The sequence below is a fragment of the Leptosomus discolor genome, chromosome 2 (assembly GCF_034619465.1).
Source record: "Leptosomus discolor isolate bLepDis1 chromosome 2, bLepDis1.hap2, whole genome shotgun sequence".
NCBI lineage: Eukaryota > Metazoa > Chordata > Aves > Leptosomiformes > Leptosomidae > Leptosomus > Leptosomus discolor.
Genome location: NC_141392.1, coordinates 82,756,395 through 82,780,016, shown reverse-complemented (window position 1 = coordinate 82,780,016; position 23,622 = coordinate 82,756,395). Strand labels below are relative to the sequence as shown.

Below are 23,622 nucleotides of genomic sequence, written 5' to 3'. Positions count from 1 at the left end.
GAAGTCATGGAGTACCTTGGCCTTCTCTGTGTCCCTTGTCACCAGGTTCACTGCTTTATTCAACAGTAGGCACAAATTTTCTGTTGTCTTCCTTTTGTTGCTGATACACCTGTAGAAACCCTTCTTATTGCCTTTTATGCCCCTCTCCAGATTCTACTTCAGATGGGCTTTGGATTCCCTAAACCCATCCATTCACTGTTTGGACAGCTTCTCTATGTTCGTCTTAGCTCACCTGTCCCTGCTTCCACTTCTTGTAGGCTTCCTTCTCACATTTGAGCTTAGTCAGAACCTGTGACTTCATCCATGCAGACCTCCTGATATCTTTGTTTCACTGTTACACATTGGGTTGTATCATTCTTGAGCTTGGAGGAGGTGATACTTGAAAATCAACCAAGGCTTTTGGACCCATCTTCTCTCCAGGGCCATAGGATTCTTTCAAGCAGGTCCCTGAAGATGCCGAAGTCTCCTCTCCTGAAGTCCAGGCTTGTAATCTTTCTTTTTTGCTTTGTTCCCTCCCATCAGGATCCTGAACTCCACCTGGTGGCTGCTGCACCAAGTCCTCACTTGACTTTTACACCTTCAGATCCCTGAGTATTTCTTCCATATCTGTAAGTATGAGATTCAGCAGACCATCTCCCTTCATCAGCTCTTTGACCATATGTATCATGAAACTATTATCAAAAAGCTCCTGGGTTGCTTGTGCCACCTTGTGTTGTCCCTCAAGTTGCTTCTTCCCCTTGTTTCCCTGATCAGGTTGTCTGTAGCAAATGCTCATGTTGGTCTTCATGCTACTCCTGACCCATGAAGTCTCAGCTGGCTCATCACTCATCCCTAGGCAGAGCTCTATGCATCCCTGCTGTGCTCTCACATACAGGGAAATTCCCCCTCCTTGCCATCCTGGCCTGTCCCTTCTGAAGAACCGGTATCCGCCCACTGCAGCACTGCAGTTGTGTGACCTATCCCACAACATCCATGTGATCCCAAGTTCCTAGCCTTGCAGCTGCATGCACCTCCCTAATTTCTCCTCTTAATTTCTTATGCTGTGTGCTCTAGAGCATGCTTCAATGCATGTTGTTGTGTGGTCTGCCTGTGCTGGTTTTGGCTGGAATACAGATAATTTTCTTCATAGCAGCTAGTTTGTGGCTGTGTTTTGGATTTGTGCTGAAAACAGTGTTGAAAATTCAGGGGTGTTTTAGTCACCACTGAGCAGTGCTTATATAGAGTCAAGGCCTTTCCTGCTTCTCACACCACTGTAACAGTGAGGAGGCTGGAGGTGCACAGGAAGTTGAGAGGGGACACAGCTGGGAGAGCTGATCCCAACCAAGCAAAGGGATCTTCCATATCATATGACATCATGCTCATCATATAAAACCGGGGGAAGAAGAAGGAAGGGGGAATGTTCGGAGTGACGGTGTTCATCTTCCCACGTAATGGTGGTGCGTGACGGAGCCCTTCTTTCCTGGGGATGGCTGAGCACTTGCCTGTCGATGAGAAGTGGTGAATGAATTCCTTGTTTTGCTTTGCTTGTGTGCGTGGCTTTTGCTTTACCTGTTAAAATGTCTTTATCTCAACCCACAACTTTTCTTACTTTTACTCTTTCAATTCTCTCCCCATCCCACCAGCGGGGAGAGAGTAAGCGGCTAGGTGGGGCTTAGTTGCCAACTGAGGTTAAACCACGGCTGTACTTTTTGGTTCCCAACATGGGGCACAAAGGGTTTGAAATAATGACAGATTTGATTGGAACGTGCTAGACCAAATTTATAGCTCTTATTGCTGCTTAGCTATTAATCAGCAGGCCTCAGTTCTTGTCATAGGGCGTATTAGAGTTTAGTGCTCATTAGTGGCTGCTTTTTGCTTTTGCTGCTTGCTGTACTGCTTATCGTCTTTCTCTGCTGTGCCTGGGAACACTTTGATAACAGCAATGGCAATGCGTCTGGGCTGACAGATGGCCTGAGCATTGATACTATTTCTGTGCTTCTGTACTGGACAGGCTGGAACTCCACTGTGAACCCAAGCTGAAGGGACTGTGAGCTGTGGATGAGTCCACACAGGAGCAGGACACCCCAAAGTGTCTGTGGCCATGGCTATGTCTGTCCTGCAGCAGGTATACATCGGAAGGGATTATGGCCCAAGGATAAGACCATGCTGGAGAAGGTACACCTCAAAATGTCTGTGGCTGTGGATAAGTCCATGCTGCAGCAGGGACACCTTAAAGCATCAGTGGCTGTGAATGAGTTCATGCTGAAACACCTCAAAGAGTACAGCCATGGATAAGCCCACAACAGAGCAGGTACACTCCTGGAGGGAGTTCAGCCATGGGTAAGGCCATGTTGGAGCAGGTTCACTCCTGAAGGGACCGTGGCTGTAGATAAGCCCACACTGGAGCAAGTATATCTCTGAAGGCACTGTGACCCATGGATAAGATGATGCTGGAACAGGTGCACCTCAAAAGTGACTGTGGCTGTGGCTAAGTCTATGCTGCAGCAGCTATATCCCTGAAGAGACTGTGGCCTATAGATAAGGCTCCACTCAGAGCAGGTACAGCTCTAAAGGACTGCAGTCTGTGGATAAGTCCAAGCCAGAGCAGGGGCAAGGGGAGGAGTTCATTGCAATGTTAAACCCTATAACCTGGCCCAAAGGGACCAGGGGTGGAGATTGTAATACAAATACATTTAAACTGTTGTAGCCCATGACTTGAGTTGCATGTTACAGGAAATATTATATCAGAAACCACCCAAAACAGTGGAGGACTAGTCTTACAAGAAGTAGCTCAAGTGCAGCAGCAACCAGACCTGAGCTGGCTTTGGTGCCCAGTAACTCCATGCAACGCACAACTTCTCCTGTCCTGAGTGACCACCATAACAGATGGAGCCCAAAGTCAAGGACTAAATTAACTCAGGGGAAGTTTTTGGACATTTGTCAACATTTGATGGACATTTTACAGGGATGGTCCATAGACTCAGGGAAGAATATCTCTGTATTATATGAAAAGATGGGAAGTGGGGGGTGGTTAATGAGAATGTATTGGATAGTGTGGGACCTGAGCATGATGTAAATGGTATGGAATAACGGGTGGAGAATGTGCTGGTTTTGGCTGGGATAGAGTTAATTTTCTTCATAGTAGCTAGTTTGCTGCTGTGGTTTGGATTTGTGCTGAAAACAGTGTTGATAATTCAGGGGTGTTTTAGCTACTGCTGAGCAGCGCTTCCACAGAGTCAAGGTCTTTTCTGCTTCTCGCACCACTCCACCAGGGAGGAGGCTGGGGGTGCACAGGAAGTTGAGAGGTGACACAGCTGGGAAAGCTGACCCCAACTGAGCAAAGGCATCTTCCATATCATATGACGTCATGCTCAGCCAATAAAGCTGGGGGAAGAAGAAGGAAGTAGGAACATTTGGAGTGATGGTGTTTTGTCTTTCCATGTAACTATGATGGATCCTTGCTTTCCTGGGGATGGATGATGGCCTGCTGATGGGAAGTAGTGAATGAATTCCTTGTTTTGCTCTGCTTGTGTGTGCGGCTGTTGCTTTACCTATTAAACTGTCTTTATCTCAGCCCATAAGTTTTTGCACTTTTACTCCTCCAATTCTTTTCCCTCATCCCAACAGGGGTGGTGAGTGAGCAGCTGGGTGGTACGTAGTTGCCAGCTGGGGTTAAACCATGACACTTCCAAAACTTTTTAGAAATTTTTCTTAGTCCTCAGAAAAAACTCAGAAAAAGACTAGTCTGTGGATGGACACTTTTTTTGCGGGTGGGGGAGGCTTCATTCAGCTTAAAGGGATAACATACCTTCATTGCATTTTAAACTACATGCTGTAGTGTTTTATATTTTATACTACTTTAGTTTTATACTACTATAATTTTGTTTCTTATTATTAACTTTAATCTTTGTTTCCACCGAACTACAAAATTGTCCGTTGACTTCTGTCAGGTTTGCATAACAAATCACTCCTCACATTCGCCCTGGACATTGTTTTTCCATTTTGCTAGCTTCTGTGTAAAGTCCTCAGACCCACAAGTAGGTAGATGGTCATATACATTTTGCAATGAATTCTATTTCATTATCTGGAGTGTCCATGAAGTTATTATTTTAAAAGCATGAATGTCAATAGATCTGTAAAAGGCATTTACCAAGCAGCTTCAGTGCTGGTAGGAAAGAAGGAACTCATTTTGAAAGTGCTCCTGAGAACCATGCAGAGAACGGGATAATTCTGTACTTGTGTGCTAGTACAGCAATACAGTCAGAGTACTAGAAGAGATTTGGTGTTGCACCCAGGACTGATTTTCCAGACTTTCTTCCAGCGTGGCTTTTCCAAAATAAAACACAATTGGGAAGCACCTGGGTAGCTAACCACAGTTACTCAACTAAGCTTTGAGAGATGTCCAGTGAGTTGAATTTCAAAATAAATTGGTTTTGGAAGTAATATTACAGTGAAAATTTTTTCAGCCCTGTTAGACTACTATGAGTGGTCATAGGGTGGTAACATGCAGTCTTAATCAGATATTTCAAGTGTAAATTCTCTGCAATAAAAATGGAAGTATGCAAGACTTGTTAGGATCCAGGCTTATTCCTAGACTTGAAATTCAGACATTGCTTATTGAACCTATTGCTAAAAGTCATATCTTGTTTGTCTGAAGTTTATCCTTCCAATGCATGAACTCCCGCCATGATATTGAGCTTCACTATAGCATTTAAAGACAAAAAGAAGTGGAACAGACATAAAGCTTTTTGAGACAAACTGGTTGAGGCTTACTGTGTTTGCCCCAGCTTCTTTTTGGTGCACAGGAACTGTTCACACCTGAAATTCAAAGGCAAGCCCCTGAGATGTGAACTGACTGAAAGGGAAGCAAACACTCACATAAATCTCCAAGTGGTTTATATGGTCCCACTTTTCTTTTTTTTTTTTTTTTTTTCTGGCTGTGGGATGACCTGAAGAAAGATTTTGCTTGTTGGACATGTTTTTGGGCAAGGAGCCGTTTCCCTTAGTGTTTTACAAGCTTTGGTGCCAGAAAGGTGGTACATAAAGTCTCAGTGAGTATTGAAAGCCATTTGTAAAGTGGAAATATTCAAAGCATGCAGGAGTCTCTAAGCGTCTGTTCCAGGGACACATTAATGCATTTGAAAGGATATTAAAGCTTAACACAGAGGAAAAAAAAAAAGTCCTAGTGGCAAGATGTAAAACTGCTTAACAGAATTACATCCAGAACTTTGTGTATTTGATCTGAAAAAATAAATCATCTTACAGTTGCTCACATTAAAGCTGCATGTCGGTTTGGGAGCTTTTAGGATCTTGGACAGGTTTCGTTTCTCTGGTTCACGTAAGCTGTGTCTGTATTTGTGCAACTGCTGAACCTCAGAGCAGGATTTCTGGTGACCCCATGCACTGTTTGAGGATTTGTCTAATGTGCAAATTTAAGACAATCATTATGTATAGTAAAAAATTATTATCCACCTTTTCCCCCAGTACTCAGTTGCTAATAGCGGTCATGTCTTGATTAAGAATCCTTCTCAGTTTAATGTTTCCAATTAACTTGCATGGTTTTGTGGCTGACTTGATGGCTTAGATAAAGCACAGGCTCTTCTGAGAGAGATACCAAGCTTCATTTCTGGACTAAGGGATAAGGGAAACCTTGAGCTGTGGTTTAGCCCTACCTACTGGCGGATTAGGAATGTCATTCAGACTTGAGTAACTCTAGACTCTTTTTAGGAGGAGGATCAGATTAAGATGCAGAAAAGTGGAGTGCTGAGAGAGAGTGAAGACATCTTGCGACAAATGCAGTGGGTTGAGTCCTGCTGTGGGCTCATGCCCTGGGTTATCTCCATTGGTAGGTCTGAAAGGAGGTGAAGGGCTGATAAGGCCTGGGGGATCAAAGGCGAAGGCCGTGCCTAGCATGTTCTTCTGTTGATCATTGGACTGTTGGCTACCAAAGCAGGCAAATCCTAGACATGTTGTTAAAGTCTGGCCTCTGAGTTAAGGTTAATTTTGATGAAAAAAGAAAAAAGGTTATGAAAAAGAGAAGGTTGCAGAAACAAAAAGCAAAAATTTATCCTTGGCCTTCTGTTGCCTTGGGCCTCACAGTTTAGAGATTACAATGAACTCAGTGGTGGGGGGACAGATGTACTATGGGTAGAAAACATAAGGTTTTTTTTTTCCTTAAACCAAGGAAACACAGACACGTTGAAATGGCAATCTCTTGTGCTACATGAAATAAATACGACAAATGAAAAAGAAAGAGCAAACTGATTACACTAATATTAAAAGCATGAAGTGGAATTTATAAATATCTTTGTGTGTTCAACACTCAATCCTGCACAGGGCATGTTAACGCTTGTCACAGAATTTGAAATTCATCTCATCAGAATGAGTCTTTGAGATGTTTCACACCTGCAAACACATCAAGTGGCTAAACCTTACAGAGTCTTTCACCATGATATGACCGGCGTATCTCATTACAGCGCAGTGTTCACTACATTTGTTACAGGAATGTTTGCATGGACAAAACCATGATTACTCTTATGTATAACAGATGTTAAAATGTGTGCTATGTATAGATGTAATATCTAACTTGGGTTGTAATCTACATTTATTCCTAATTCAGGGTAATATTTAATATCAATAGTTTAAGGACACTTCAGCATTTCCATTCCTAAATACCCTTTTTTTCAAAGGTGGGTTGATGGTATCTTATGTGTAAGCACAGCACTTTCATTAAATAGGAAAAAAATATTTCTCTAGGTAGATGAAAAACAGTTATAAAACCTCTTTTCTTTTTTAGACAATGGGAAATCTGTAGCTACCTAAATGCTTCTGAGTGTCAACCATTTCTGAATGCTTAATGTTGACTGCTTTAACGATGATTGTTCAGTACACATACATATGTTTTGGCACCAAGTAATATCTTGTTTGTTTGTGTGGATATAATCTGAAGGCTACAGCAACATCTGATAAAAGTGTTTTCACTCAGAAAGACATATAAGCAGGAATAGAATGCTCTTAAAGCACACAGCATCCAAAAAGAAATTCACTGGAGGAAAGCCAATGTCACTCCAATATGCAAAAAGGGCAAGAAGAAGAACCCAGAGAACTACAGGCCAGTCAGCCTCACCTCCGTTCCTGAAAAGGTGATGGAGCAGCTCATTCTGGATGTAATTTCTAAGCATGTGGAGGAAAAGAAGGTTATTTGGAGTAGTCAACCTGGATTCACCAAGCGGAAATCATGCTTGACCAACCTGATAGCCTTCTATGACTGGCTGGATAGATAAGGGGAGAGCAGTGGATGTTGTCTACTTTGAGTTCAGCAGGGCTTTTGTCATTGTCTCCCACAATATCCTCATAGCTAAGCTCAGGAAGTGTGGGTTAGATGAGTAGACAGTGAGGTGGATTGAGAACTGGCTGAAGGTCAGAGCTCAGAGAGTTGTGATCAGCAGTGCAGAGTCCAGTTGGAGGCCTGTAGTTAGAGGTGTCCCGCAGGGGTCAATGCTGGGTCCAGTCTTGTTCAGCATATTCATCAATGACCTGGATAAAGGGACAGAGTGCACCCCCAGCAAGTTTGCTGATGATACACAACTGAGAGGAGTGGCTGATACACCAGAAGGCTGTGCTGCCATTCAGCAAGACCTCAATAGGCTGGAGAGTTGTTGGGAGAGGAACCTAATGAAGTTCAACAAGGGCAAGGGTAGGGTCCTGCATCTGGGGAGGAGTAACCACATGCACCAGTACAGGTTGGGGGTCCACCTGCTGGAGAGCAGCTCTGCAGAGAAGGACCTGGGAGTTGTGGTAGACAACAAGTTGACCATGAGCCAGCAGTATGCCCTTGTGGCCAAGAAGGCAAATGGTACCCTGGGGTGCATTAAGAAGGGTGTGGCCAGCAGGTCGAGGGAGGTTCTCCTCCCACTCTATTCTGCCCTGGTCAGGCCTCATCTGGAGTGCTGTGTCCAGTTCTGGGGCCCTCAGTTCAAGAGGGACAGGGGAACTACTGGAGAGAGTCCAGTGAGGGCTACCAAGATGATTAGGAGACTGAAGCATCTCTCTTATGAGGAAAGGCTGAGAGATCTGGGGCTCTTTAGCCTGGAGAAGAGCAGACTGAGAGGAGACCTTATCAATGCTTGTAAGTATCTAAAGGGTGGGTGCCAAGATGATGGGGCCAGACTCTTTCAGTGGTAACCAATGACAGGACAAGGGGCAACGGGCACAAACTGGAGCACAGGATGTTCCACCTGAACGTGAGGAAAAACTTCTTTACATTGAGGGTGGCAGAGCACTGGAACAGGCTGCCCAGGGAGGTTGTGGAGTCTCCTTCCCTGGAGATATTCAAAATCCATCTGGATGCGATCCTGTGCAACCTGCTGTAGATAAACCTGCTTTAGCAGGGGGGTTGGACTAGATGATCTCCAGTGGTCCCTTCCAACCGCTACCACCCTGCAATTCTGTGATTCTGCGATCTGCACACATATGCACATCAGGACTGTAACAGTATCGTACCTTTAGTGCTCCTAATGAAGAAAGCTCATAGCTCTATCTCCAAGGTCACCAGCGTCATTTTTAGGGCTAATCAGAAGGGATTTAATGAGAAACCTTTGTCCTGCAACTATCTTGGGTTCAAGGCAATCTAATCTCTCTGTATAAGCGTTATGTCACTGATGCAGGACTCCACCCAGCTAAACCACTTGCTGAAGTCAGATAACAAGATACAGACAACAATGAGGAAAATTTTTTCTTCGCAGCAAAAAATTGTACACACACATCTGCATATAAGTGCATCTGCATTTAGATATGTGTACATATATCTGTATATATCATGCAAAATTATATGCTTTTTTACATGTGTTGGTATTTAATATGCTTTCACAGTAAATGGAAGAACTGCTATTAATTACTCAGCAATTGAAATTAATGCACTGTTGTTCTACATTTGGGATAGCCGGGAAATATAATAATTAGGTAGGTCTGAGATTCAGGATTCTCCAGAACGTATGTTGGAGCCCCCAACGTAAGGACATGGACCTGTTGGAGCAAGTCCAGAGGAGGGCCACAAAGATGATCAGGGGGCTGGAGCACCTCCCCTGTAAGGACAGACTGAGAGAGTTGGGATTGTTCAGCCTGGAGAAGAGAAGGCTCCAGGGAGACCTTATAGTGGCCTTCCAGTGCTTAAAGGGGGCCTACAGGAAAGGTGAGGAGGGACTCTTGATCAGGGAGTGTGGTGATAGGATGAGGAGTAAAAATTTCAAACTGAAAGAGAGGAGATTTAGATTAGATGCAAGGAAGAAGTTCTTTACTGTGAGAATGGTGAGGCACTGGGACAGGTTGCCCAGAGAAGCTGTGCCTGGAACTGTTCAAGGCTGGGTTGAATGGGGCTTTGAGCAACCTGGTCTAGTGGAAGGTGACCCTGCCCATGGGGGGGTGGTTGGAACTAGATGATCTTTAAGGTACCTTCCAACCCAAACTATTCTATGTTTTTATGATTCTGTGTAATTGTACAAATATATGCATATCTATTTTCTTCTTTCTAGTGAGGCAAAGACAGTGTGGTCCCCAAAGGAGATGTTTTTTTCCTGGTATGTTCAACTATTTTTGGCTTTCCTCAGTGGTTCGCCAAAAGGGAGAATTATTTATCTCTATGGGAGCTGTGAATTTCATGCAATGTGGGCTTCTGTGAACAGAGTTCAAAATGCGTTAGAAAAAAATAGGTTAATTTTTACAGTAAGAGGTTGAAATGTTGACCTGCCCTGTTGTGGCACTGTGAAGCATCCCACAGATAGCTGTGGGGGACTGAATTCCTAGTAGCTGCACAGAGTATAATACTATTTACTGTTTTAATTGTGGGCAAGAATTCTTTTCCTTTGTTGGAATCTGCAGTGCCCCTTATAGAAGAAATAGGATAATACTTCAAAATATTCTACTTAGTGTATTTTATGTCCTTGATTTAATGTTTTTACTTTCAAATTTGTTTGTATTCAAAATAGCAGTAATTGGCAGCTGAAGTTGAATCATAGCATCTGGGTTGTAGTCTATTCATGACATCAGTGTATTTTTACTGCTTGTAAACATGCCCTCAGATCATCACAAAATGTCACAGAATTTGAATAACTAGAAAAAGCAGAGAGAATTTATGCTACCATTGCTCCAAACACTACATGCTGCGTATGCTGATTGTGGGGACTGAGTTAGTGACAACCTGGCCCAGGGGAAAGGCATGAATGGAACTTATCCTCTTTCTCCCCCAGTCTGAAGATCAATTGAAGAGAAAAAGAAGTTTTGGGGGTTACAACTGGTGTGCAGACTGAGAAGGAAATAGAGTTTTTTAGTCTGAGAAAGGTGAAAAACTCTTTCAGAAAATTGGAAGGATCTCTTTCTGCTGCCTTCAGAGGTTTTTATTGAATACTTCAGGTTTACTACATGCTTCTGTCAACTGTTTAGTCACTCTGCCAATGACATTTCATCCTGTGAGGGTCACACCACAGGGACTGAAAGGCACTGTTCACATAGTGTAGACTAATAATCTTACTGGTTTTGGGTCTGTAAGCATTTTATCCCCCAATTTCCTTTTTTAATTTATGAATAACATTTCCATTATAAAACTCAAGGCAAATATATATATATATATATTCAGACCTACACATGTACTAAGCAAAGGACCCAGCTGGGCAATTTAAAGGGCAGCCAAGGAAGCTAGCAACTCTGTAGGTCTTGGAGCCCAAACTCCTTGATGGAAAGAGGCACAGTCCCAGCACCACAGCAGTCCAATACTCCCAGCCAGAGTGAAGTCCTTGAGACATCACAACAGGGAATTACAAACTGGCCTCAAGCAGGCAAGAAACCGGTGACAAATACTACACATGTAATGAGTACTTTGTACGCTGGCAAAAATGAAGGACATATTTATAACTAAAGGAGACATTTGACTCTGAAGTGTCTTGAAAAACTGAAAAGTTCTTTCTTACTTGGTCAAATATTAGGTTTCTTTGGCTGAAAATGTTGTGAACATTGTAGGAAATTTGATTAATTCCTTGGTAATTTAAAAAAAATGTTGATAGGGAAATATGTCCTCACGAAAATTTGCTCTAACCTTGAGGCAACTTTGCAGAGTGGAAAGCAGTGCAAATTTCGTAGCAGCACAGCCCTTAAACTCCAGGTGTGTCTTTCATTAGTTCTGTTAAAAGCTGTTTTGATCCAGCTGAGTTATGAGGCTCTAAGGATGTGTTCTTCAAATGTGCGTGTTGATCCTGAACTAATAATTTTCCTTATTAACCTCTTGAAACTCCATTTAGGTTCATGGGTTAGCTAAGCTAAGCAGAGATTCATATTAAATGCATACTCCCACAATATTCTATTGGTATTGGCTTGTGTAAGTTAAGTGTATTTTTCCTTTTTCCTTTTTTTTTTTTTTGCAGACAGATTTGGTGACAGCCATGAAGAGCCCTATGATATCACAAAACCATATAATAAAGTGCTTTTATTATGTACCTTCTGACTATCTTAATTGTCTTCTGCTTACTTGTCTCAAATGGACTACTTCTGAAAAACCTACTAACTACTCAGAAATGTGAAAACTCGAAACTGTTATAGAAGTGTTTCCTAGAGAATATTACATGATGAAAAACAAGCAAAACTCCTGTCTAGATAACTGTCAGGTTTAATATCTTGTAGCCAGATCTCAACTGGGAAACCCAGAGATATAATCAGTATAAATCCGCATCTCTCTTGATTCTGGTATAAACGGAGTACTAGAGAGCATGGCCCAGAAGTCCAAGTACCATACAGAAGTATGAAACTTTCCCTTTTGGTGCCTGTTTCTATCCTTGGAACATTACAAGGACCTTATAATAATACTGTCTTATATAAAGATCTATTTCAGGTCACTTTCAGAAACCTTTATGAAATATCACACTTCTATCTGCAATTCTGGGCACTTAAGAGACAGAATTCATTGCCAATAATTGCTTAAAAAGAGTAACCTCTTTTAAATGGTTTTAAAAGATGTTTTGAAATAGATATATAAAAATATCCATATAAAACCATTGCCATTTGCTATTTCCATTTGTTACCTAGGAAAAATAAATTATTTGTGCTGAAGGGCACGAGCCCCTGTGACCTGGGGTTTTAATTGTACTCCCCCTCTAATTATTTGTGGAAAGTGTGCTAACTAGGAAAGTTAGTCAATGATTGATTTTTATGTGTATTTTCCATCATTCAGTGAAAATCTAGATAACTTCTCCCTAAACCAATATTTTAAAAAAATTTGTAAAAAAATAGCAGCTTTTTGACTTGGAACTCATCATCATTTTCACAAAACTTTCACAAGCTGTTAATATATTGATGAATATATGGTGACAACATTAGCTATAAAACCCCTTTGAGAGTTGCTGGAAAGAAAAAGAGATCTCCAGATTCAAGTAAAACTTACTGCTTTGTTAGCCCAGCATGAGGAATTCCTGATTCCCCACTTGTCTGCTGTGTTTAAATATTATAACTCAAATATGCTTACATAAAAGCTTATTGATTGGAAGAATCACTTGCTTTTTGTGCATTAGTTAATCAGGCTGCTGTTTTGAAATCTATCCAGGAACCCGCAGTGGAACCTTTCCTAATCCATCTGTTTAAGTCTCAAATGGTTTCACTGCTCCACTCACTTACCAGCACTGCTGGAATGTTAGTGCTTTATGATTAAAGGATATTGTTGTTCTTTTCATCCATCATCCTGGAGTTTGCTATTAATAATACAGTTTGTTCTGTCTTTTTTTTTTTTCTTTCCTTTTTTTTTTTTTTTTTTTTCTTTTTGGCTGTTTCCTTAAAAAGCTGCTTAGATTTTCTGTTCCTTGCTGTCTTGTTTTTCCTTATTCAGATAGTTCATTTTCAGCAACTTAAGTTAGATAGGCAAAAAAATAAATCACATCAGTGCTTCCTGGAAAGTGCGCACTGCCTTTCAGTATTTGAAAAATGAATGGGAGAAAGACAAAAAAATATTAAGCTAAAATGTGAGAAAGGGAAAGGAGGAATTGTAATAGGAAACATCAAATTGTACAGAACTCTCTGTGACTCCTGAAACAAGTTTGAATTATTGCTTTGTACTCATAGTAATATCTAAAACCTTTTTTTTAGCACATTTTTGTGATTAAATTATATTATGGGGAAAAATCTCAGGTTTAATTTCTAGTGAGCTATACTATGCTACATGAAAATGTGACTACTGTTCTTCTGTAACATAACTAAGCTGTATTTGGGTATAACTGCTGATCAGTGACATTTCAAATAAAATGAGGAACCTTTTTGGCTTTTCTAGCTCTCTCCAAAGAGAGAGAGATTTAAATGAAGAAAACAATAAGTATTTTAATTTTTTTCTTTATAGGCAGATAAAGAGTGATGGATATTAAAGAACACTTATTAATCAGGCTGTTGTGAAAGATCTGATACCAGCTTTGGTCAACTGGAACGAGCATCATCCTGAGAGTGTTCCTCTCTGGGACATGAAACTGACAGAGAAAAGCCCTGAGAACGTGCTGCGACACTTCGTATTCAATCCACGGCCCTATAAAGAGATGAAAAATGAGCCTTGTCCAAAACTCTTACCTCAGCACCCAGTGGCAAAAATAAAATGTGAGCTTGGGACCAGGTCTCTTTGAAGCTGAATATATTTTTTTTTAAAACTGTGCAACAGGCCTCTGGTGGTTACAGGTATTGATCGTCAGAAAGTAATCTGTTCAGGTTTGGGGGCATGCCAGACTGAATCCTGGAGTACGTTTCTTCCTCTCCAAGGACATGTTGAGCTTTTTATACTGTCCACACTGGCTCACTTGTCAGCTGTCTAGCTTCTTTGTCTTTAGTGATTTCCCTGTTTGTGAGGAGCATATAATTAAATCTCTCTTAAAAAAAAATTATACATTGCTACTCTAGAATTTTCCACCAGTGCCAAAGGTTTTTTACCCCATTTTTTTAACCCTCGTTTTTCTTCTGTAATCATTATTTGATTCCCTCTGGCTGCCTGCTACTTATTTGTAGTAGTACCATTCATCCATTGAGACCTTTCCATCTGTCACACAGCTTTGCTTTTTTCCCCAGAAGCTTTCTTCTCCTACTGTGCCTTGCTTGATTTTTTGGGTTTAGTTGCATTTTGTATGCTCTTTTTAGTATTTTTAAAAATGCCTCAATATTCAGAACAAATACAACAAGAAGAGAAAAAAACCATGTAGCACAAGAGTGGCTCAAACCCAACATGGTGCACAGAGACAGGATGAGGAGCCTGAGATTCCTGATGAACTGAGGAATCAACAAGCATAGCCAGTGCATAACTAGTGGCCAGACCTTGCTTTCTCTGAATTATTGTTGTTGTCAAAAAGTGTAGGTATTTTACAAAAATCTTATTTGTAAAGTGTGGCTTCTGCAAAAGTGAGGGTCATTCGGACCCAGCTCTTATTTTACCTGAACATATGGTGTCTTGCAAAGGAAAATAAATGTTTCGTTTTCTGGGGTAATTTATGGGAAACAAACCGAGTGAGAAGGGGGAAGGGGCAGGAATGGGAGAGAGAGAAACAGATGCCTCAGTCCATCCTGACCATTGAAATCTTTTCTATGCTCCCCCTCAGGAATAAATGATTAAAAAAAAAAAATAGGTGAAGTGATTTTTTTGGTGTTGTTCCAAATTTCATGGTCCCAGTGCAGGATGAATGTATACCTATGTCATTCATGTTTGTCCTGCCTGCTCCGAAAGACGCTCAGTGGGAGAAATTTCCCTGTTGCCCAGGGAATCTAGTCCAGTGCTTCATTACAATTACATTTTCTTGCAGAAATTTAAGCCTATTGCTTCCTTTTTTACGCAAAATGGACTTGGCAAATAGATTATTCTCTTGCACACTGCAGCCAGTGCTTCAAGTGTCGCCTTCCATTTTCTTTGGGATTAAGGTTAAACATGCCCAGTTCCTTCAGGCTTTCTTTGCAGTCTTGATAATTCACACTGCACTTCAGCTGGTCCACTTCTTTCCAGCATGAGGACTCAGAGGTACATGCAGTGCTTCAGACGGCAGATTGATAATTTCACCCACCTTGCAGAGGTTGCTAGGTTGTTTTCTTGCAGCCACATCACATTTCTTGACATTTGTTAAGATTATTATCTACTCATTTGTTTGTGTTAACTGGAAAGCAAATAGTAAATTTGGGTGGCAGTCTTAGAAGTGTGATGATGAAAGCAGAGGGGCAGGGGCCTTACAACAACAAAACCCAAATACAGCCCAATTGGTTGATGTGGTAAGCCAAACAAATGGCCTATCTGATCTTCTGTCCCGCGAAGAGCAGGGAATTGGACTCGATGATCCTTATGGGTCCCTTCCAATTCAAGATTTCTATTCTATTCTATTCTATTCTATTCTATTCTGGAGAGACCCATGAGTGGATGTTAACATCAGTGGGTTTTCCTACATGTATAGGAATATATTCTTATAACATCATACAGTCAGGATCTTGATGTGACTGGCTTGCTATTGGCCCTGTTCTGCAAGTCTTTTATTCCCATATGTGTGAACTTAATGAAATGGAGAAGACAAAAGGGTGGAGTGGGATTGCTGCTTAACCTAGGGAATTGGTAGCACTGAATGAAGTTACTTCACTCTGCATTGGGCTTCTACAGTCTTGCCAAGAATAGAAAAAAAAATCAGTGAAGCCTGCAGCCAGAACAGATGACAAATTTTTTTTGGAGATTTTTATTCATACAAATCTTAACAATTTTAAACCTGCATTAATGTCTGAAAGTGACCCAAGTGGTGACACTGGTCTTCAGGGAGAAGTCTGTACACAAGAAGAACTGTATTGCCAAGTATATGATCAAGTAGGCTTTTTTCACATGAGGGAGTTTTTTCTAAGTTATTATTTTTCAGTAGGAGTTCATAAAATCCTTTGTGTATAGTACTAATTTGAAAAATTAATTCTGGCTTTGTGGCTAGTACTCTTTGTCTCTTTCTCCTACAATGAAGCAGAGTGATTCTATCTATTAATAGCAGATTTTGTTTTTAAACTACTGGCTGTTTTTCTCTTCCTTCCTCCTTCATGCCATCACTTTAAGACTTCAGAGCCATAGACCAGAGTGCTCGTGTTAAATGAATATATTTGACAGGAGTTAAGTCTTTTGGGCATTGCAATAGGTTTTCCTCATCTTGGCATGTGAAGACGGAGAGTGTTCTTTGACACCAGCAGCAGAGGATGTGAGCACAGCAACTTTCAGGGCATCAGAAGTGTCAGCATAAGGAAAAATCAGCAAAAGTAGACAGTGTTGAGGTAATTTTCCCACACCATGCCATGAATTTAGCCAACTCCTGCTCCTGTGAATTCTGGGCTGACAGAGTTTCCCTCTTTGTTGCTAAATATCACATAAAGTGTTCTGTCAGCATCAAGACTTGTTCAGTCCCCTTATGTAGTAAAATAAAAATATAATCCTTATGCCCATGTTTGAGATTTGAGCATAAGTTAAAGGAAAAAAAAAAAAGAGTAAACCTTTCCAGCAGGCCAAGACTGCATTTTGGAGGTTCATTTTTCAGAACATCATGTAGTCAATGCTGTCGAGAAGAGCTGAAGGCGAAAGATATGTAGGGCACAAGCACTAAAAATTGAAAATCTTACTCCCATTAAAATGCATGGGATTCCTGCCAGTTGCCATAGACATCAGTGGCAGCAGCATCCTGCTATTTTTTTTCTGTTTTTACTTTCTGCTTTCCTCATCTTCTTATTTATTTTTGAATCCTGAGAAAATGAAGTAAAACATACGTTACTAGAATGGTTTCTATGGTTTATATCTCAGATCTCCTAATGTTACTAGGGTTACAATTATTTACTTATACTCCAAATATTATAGTGGTGATTAGAGCCTACAGTCAGGAAAAATCCGAGTTACAGTTAGGTTAGAGACATCTGATCTCACGAGTACTGATAAATGTGGTTATTGCTCCGAGTTCTTCTGCACCCAGCTGGGTTTTTGTTAAAGTACTTAAGGGCAAAAGTGTTTGAAAGGCTGGGCTCTCTTTTTGTGTGGAACAAACATCAGACAGGAAAGTGAGAGCTCTGAATCACCAAAAAGAGCTTCCAATTTTAGCATGGGTTTGAAAAGGAATATTTCTGTACCTGAAGAGCTTTACACATGTGCATTACTGGGGAAGTATGACTGCACTATGTTTGTTTTCACAGGATCATTTCTTCTGTTTTTTTATTCTACTTTGAATTTCTAGCATCTTTTGTAAGTGATATTTTGCATGTAATCTGGACGAATATCGTTGCCCAGCTGTGTGCCACGGTCTTCTCTATAAAGTACACCTTGAAGTGAAGGGAACCACTACACAGATGCAAATGCCTGAGAGAGAGTAGAAGCTAAAAGAAACAAAGGGCTGCAAAGCCAGTCTTTGAAGGAATTTTACCCCCCTTTCATGATCAATAAATGTCTCTAAGTCAGAATTACTGCTGCTTCTTTGTATGCTTCAGCAGCAGAGATGTGCAGAGAGGTTCCCCTCCACCCTCCATCACAGTCACTGCCTGTGGGACTGACTGACTGATGCTCAGGAAGTTTCCTCTCTGTCAGGTTTTGCCACTGCTGCTTCCCAAGAGCAAAATGTAAGCACCGGGCTTGGGAACACAGGTATCAGCAATAACCTGTCTGGCTTCCTTGGGAAGTTCTGAGTGGATATTTCCATAAATATATCTCAATTTCTGTAGGATCCTACTCAGGAAAAGTATTGACTAAAAAGTGCCAGGAAATACAAAGACCTTGACTATACTCAAGGCAGTAAAACTTCAGAGTTGGGAATGACTTTACCCAGTATGGAAAGAAGCAGCTCAGTGTATTTTTCCCAGGTGTCTGACCATTGCCTAGAGAACAATCTTTGACACTTGGATTTATCAGATTAAAGAGTGTCCCTCTATAAAGAAAGAGGGATCTTGAGCTTCTCTTTTCACTCCACTTTCACTTGCAGTTTTCCTGCAACCCCTGTATAAGTAGATTAATTTCAAGTCAAAAATGTGATATAGCTTCTTTCTCTTTAGGTGATAGTACTTTTATGTTAAAAAAAAGACTTTTAAAAAATATCTTCTCATCCTTTTAACCTCTAGTATAAATGTAATAATTTTTCTTAGTATTGTAGTTAAAAAAAGGGGGTCAAACAGTTTTATTGTGGGGATTGATTAAGAAAAAACAAGAAACCTACATAACTTACTCCTGGAAAATATAATTTCCTGGAAGTACAATATTTTTCTCCACCTCATAAATAATATACAGGATCAACCCTTGGAAGTAAATAAAATGTAATTACTATTGATGCTTTATACAATGTTCAGAATCTTTAAATGATAATCCAGGCTTAAATCTTTGTATAAACTAAAATAGTCTGAGTAATTTCACCATAATTAGTCTGTCTTTTGTTTGTGTAACAATCTATGCTGATTTTTTTTAAAGCAAGTTAAATATACAGAGTAAAACAAGCTGTAAGCACAAAAGTCTAAGAATGATTAACACAGCCCTTGCAGAGCTTCTCAGTTTCTTTCTGTATGGAAAGGTCAGTAGATAAGTTTGAGAGATCAGACCTGAATGGTCGGTTGCTGTAGGATGCGTGGAAAACCATGAACCATGCTGTGGTCTTTTCTCATGGTAAATTGTAGGTACCATTTCTGACGAAAGAAAAGGATACCTTAAGCTTCTCTGCTTGTAATGTAATTAGTTTTGAGACAGCATTTGCACTTTAGGGCAAGAAATGACTCGACCAATTCCTCCTCCAGACTCGCTCCCCCCTTCTTTTTTTTTTTTTTTTTTTTTTTTTTTTTTTTTTGTCACTGGTAAAGCTGTAACTAGGTTTTCTGGGAAAGTATATCATCCAGTGCTTCCCCACGTCTTTCCTTGAAGTATTTCTTTTGTCTGTCTCCATTACACCCCTGTGCAGTGACACAATGTTTCTGCACAGTGGGAGCTTGCAATCTCTGAAGAGGCTTTCCAGCATTGCTTTTTAGACTGAAATCATTACAATCTTCAATAGCTACTTGGATTTGAAAAACTAGCACATTATTATTCTCTGGACTGTCTGGATGTAAAAAGAGACTATTTTCTTGCTTCCTTTTATTTTATTTTATATATTTTTTTGGTCCCTGCATACACATTGCCCTTACACCTAACTTTAGTTTGTTTGGATCTCAACTGGAACTGCAATTCAGATGTCTTGTGCTGTTTGTGTTTTTCTTTCATATGGGGTTTTACATTATAAATGAGAACTCTCTGTCAGAGAGATTTATATTTTGGTTATACTTAATGCTTTTGAGTCACATATCCTTTTTTGTATGTGTAATTATCATAGTTACTATTATCACTGACATAGTGCAGCATATTGTATGGTATGTTACAATAAATGTTGTGATGTATAGCGTAACAGATGTTTGATAATATGTCTACGGTTTTTAAATGCCAACAAGTTTCATAGACCATTCAAGTTATCTGATATCCTGTAAAGCACAAGCTGTATCTGTTGCAGCAGTAAAACATTGTCCTGAGCCCTGGTTAGGTTAACTCCTCACGACTGCTGTTTCCTTTGGCAAGAGGAGGAGAGATCAGGGTGCTACCAGCACCTGAGGACTGTGTTGTGAGTGGAAGTGGATTAGGAAATGGATTAGATCATCCTAGCTCTGCTCTGTGCTCTTCCTGCAGAAAAAGGGCTCCAGACTCCTGCTGAACTGACCAGAAAGAAAACTTCTCTCTAACCCTAAGTCTAGTGTGTGTTTGACCCTGGACACGTGAGCAAGTGATGGTCAAGCGTCTAAGAAAATTAAGGGAATGAAGAAGACACAGTACCACAGAATCACAGAGAACATGCATTTCATCCCTGTTCCTTTTGTGTAACAAATATCACCTTCCCTCCGTGCCCCTCAACACCCACATACACTTTACTGCTTGATTTTTTAAAGGCTATAACTCGAGAGAACTTTAAAGAGTTGCATTATAGACGTTTCTATAATACGCTAAATGGAAATTTCCATTTTTGTGTATTGCTATTCTGTCCATATAGCAAGGCAAGCACACATGTAAGCTGGTGCCTACAGTCTTTATTTGGTCAGGTAATGTGTAAAGTGCTTTTTTCTTACAGAATCAATTTCTGGAATTCAGTTGAATGGTTGTGGCTGTTGGAAAACTGATGAGAGAAAAGTTATGTAGTCTTTCCAGGGGCAGCCTTTAGCTCAAAAATAAACAAATCTCCCTCAGCCCCAACTTCAGTAAGCGCTTGGTCAGATTGAGGCAAAGGTGTTACGTGGAGGACTGGGAGTTGTTTTGTCCCATCTCCTCCATGACAGTTCCCTGTGGGGGTCATGGCAGGGGAAAGACTACAAAGCAGAGAGCGTCTGTGCAATGAAACTTTGCAGCACCTTTTCCAAGTGTGACTGAGTTCCCGAGCCTTCTTCTCAACTGTGAATAAGGGAAGGTAACAAAGTGTGCTCATGGATTGCAAGCGTGGATCAAACTTGGCAGCTAAGTATTGCCCAGTTTGGAAATTACTGTGTTTCTCAGTGACAGGAACAACTCTGCAAGAGATAAGTCTATGCCTTGGTTTACCTGGAAGTAATGTAATCTTTAACTAGTTTTGTATTGGTCTCATCTGCAGAGGCTCTAGAGCAAGCTACACAGCTCTGAGTAACTGTGGATAAGTCTGTTTACTGATGCTCAGGAAATTTTTATTTTGGTGGGACACCTAGCTGCACTCAAAAAAAGAAAAAACAGGCAAAAAATTCCTGCAAGTGATTTTAAAAACCAGCTAAAAGCCCTCTGATGCTCTCATTGCCATTGGGTGATATAAAATATGTTGATGTAAGGAGCTATGTTATTGCTGGGTATCAGTTTGATCTGTAAAAGACCAAGAGGTTTCTTGAAGTAGTGAACAGAATAAATTCTTTTACCATCTTTTGAATGAGTCAGGCCCAAGGAAAGAAGAAGGGAGTGCAGCATTTTGTGTGGAAGTGACAGGGTTGAGTTTTGCTCAGTTTTCTATAGCACTAAGATGCCTTTTGCACTTATTGATATGTGGCTTATTCTGTTTGTGTATCTTTCCAAGACTAAGTCCCATCTTTCATGTTTGCATTCAGTTTGTGGTCTTTTGGAGATGGGACATCCCTGTCTAATGTGTGGCTAAATTAGCTTAGAATAGGTGCCACTGACTGTAAGCTACCATTGGCATTTCAGTACACAACCAGGTTTTGATAAGCATAAACACTGGCTTGAATCTACACTGATGTCTCTCTTGTTGTCTCTGGATAATATAACACACATAGTAAAATATGTGCCATTAACCTGTTGGGCACACTGGGATTCTAAGGAACCTGGACAGAGAAACAAGCTGCTGCTGAAAACAACACGGGGATCAATATCTTGTATTACTGTAGAAATCCTTCTGGGCTTAAAACCTTATTTTCTTGTGTTTGGCAGGGAGCCTCAGAGAGTAACAAGGAGGGTGAATCACAGCAGTTGTAACAAATGTGTTCCAACAGAAAGTGTTCCTGGGTTTCATAGATTCGGGGGTTTTTAAAGGCCAGAAAGGGCTGTTGGATTGTCTTGTCAGACCTCCTATTTAGCAGAGGCCATAGGACATCCTGGTATTAATCCCTGACTTATACACAGTAACTCCGTATGGACAAGGCTATACCTTTCAGTAAGGCAGCCAATCTTGATGTTAGTTTTGGCAGTGTTTGTTCTATTCTGATGGCTGAATGTCATTACTGTTATAAATGCCTGATTTTCTTTTTTGCTTGTCTTTGACTCCCAAAAATCAGATCTCACAATGCCTTTTTTAGACTGAAGAAACTTTTTAAATGAAAATTCTGATTTTTATGTGATTAACTTCTCTCTTAGTCTCTCTTTGATAAGGAGAAAAATTCCTTAAGGCCGAAAATAAAAGGTAGGTGTTTCAAAACTTCAATTCTTCTCATAGCTCTTGATAAATTCAGAAATAATATTAAATCATCCAGCTTTAACTTTTCAGATTCCAAACATACACAAGGTATGAAATACATTCAAAACACTTTAATTAATAATAAAGTCAAAAAATGTAATATTAAAAAAAGAATTTGTTCTGGCAGAAGGCACATTTGGGAACCAGCAAGTTTCTCCTTTACAAAATCAAATTTTAGAGCTCTACCTGCCAAAACAAAGTACCTGCATTAGCTGAAGCAGTCGCAGGTTCCTCAGTTACGTCTAGCTCAACAAGGAGATGAGTGCATGAGGAAAAGACATGTTAAGAAGCCCCAGGCTTAAGGCCTGATACAGCTCCTGTTGCAGTCAGAGGGGGTGCTCCCTTGACTGCACCAGGGGTTAGATCAGGACTTTGCTGGACAATAGGACTATTCTTTGCAAAGATTATACATTTAAATATGAAAAGTAATGAAGTAAGCATGGCAAATTGTGGTTTAGTTGGAATCTAATTTTCATAGCTTTTTTTTTTTAAATTAGAGATAGATATCTCTATTGTAAGTATAGAAACATACAAAAGTAAAATACAGGTAAAGAAGATGGCTGCATAAATTAAACTGCATCTGCTGAAGTTATTAACATCACAAAGCTACACGTTAGAGGTAAAATCCTGACCTCACTGAAGTCAAAGAGATGTGCCGCCTTTAGCAAGGTAAGATTTTTTTCTTGATTTGAATTGGGTAAACCAAATTTTTCTTTTACTGTGTTCAAGAGCATAAATGTAGTTGAAAATACAAACTTAAGGCAGAAAAATGACTTGTTATCATAGATATACAGGGGAAAGGAGCAGGGAAAGCAGGAAATATAATTCCATTTTGGTTCTGTTGGATTATGTGTGAGGACAGGGAAGCACCAAGTCATCTCGAATAGGCAAGAATATTCTCATCATTTAAAAAATGTTCAAGGATGTACTTGGAGAAAGTGTGAAAGGGTGGAGAAATCTATTTCAGGTTATTTTCTAACTTCTTTTTGGGAAATAAGAGATTAAGAAAAACTGTCATATATCTGTACTCCACTACTGCAGCCAGAGCTAGCTGGCATGTTTTCGGGTGACAATCAGAGGTAGATCCAAATGTGGATTATTGTAGTGCTGGAGAGGGGTGTGACCATATCATCCTCATTTCTGCAGGGATTTCACCTAGACCTTTAGGGACACGACTTAGTGCAGGAGAAAACCTTAAATGCTGAGAGGCGAAGAGTTCTGAATGCCTAGCCTCTTTAAGGGGAAACAGCTCTCAAAACCTTTCCTGGATTTTTTTTACTCATAAGGAATCGTAAGTGGGTTTTTCAGCTTTGCATTTTAAATAGTAGATTGGAAGTTTAGAGCTGCAATCCTGAAGAGTAACATAGCATCCTAAATGCTGTTTCATTTCCTTTCTGTTATGTAGGAAGGAGAAAGGAAAACACTAATAGGGTACTTCAGCCTTATATGCTGAGAATTTTTTCCAAACAGCAAAAACCTTTTGCTTTCAGAGGTCTGGATAATTTCCCAGTGCATTGCCATTAATGTCTCTTTTTATCTCACTTTATCGTAACTTGGAATATGAAGCAACTTCTAATAATTTCACTTTTAGCTTAGCACTGCAGAATCTATTATTCCAGGGCTGGAATCACATGCCATCTCAAAACCCAGCCAGTGTGGTGTAAGTGCTTTGAAT

At 40.3% G+C, this 23,622-nt stretch overlaps 1 protein-coding gene across 1 annotated transcript in view; it reads left to right on the top strand.

The window, feature by feature from the left end:
- The window catches only part of LOC147416034 (uncharacterized), a 213,934-nt gene extending 200,395 nt beyond the window's left edge, over positions 1-13,539 (top strand). The window contains 5 exon segments of the mRNA XM_086460459.1: positions 4,922-4,958; positions 4,960-5,030; positions 6,669-6,690; positions 13,350-13,496; positions 13,498-13,539. Of these exon segments, the coding sequence (XP_086316585.1) occupies positions 4,922-4,958; positions 4,960-5,030; positions 6,669-6,690; positions 13,350-13,496; positions 13,498-13,539 (319 nt within the window).
- Positions 13,540-23,622: the final 10,083 nt, after the last annotated feature.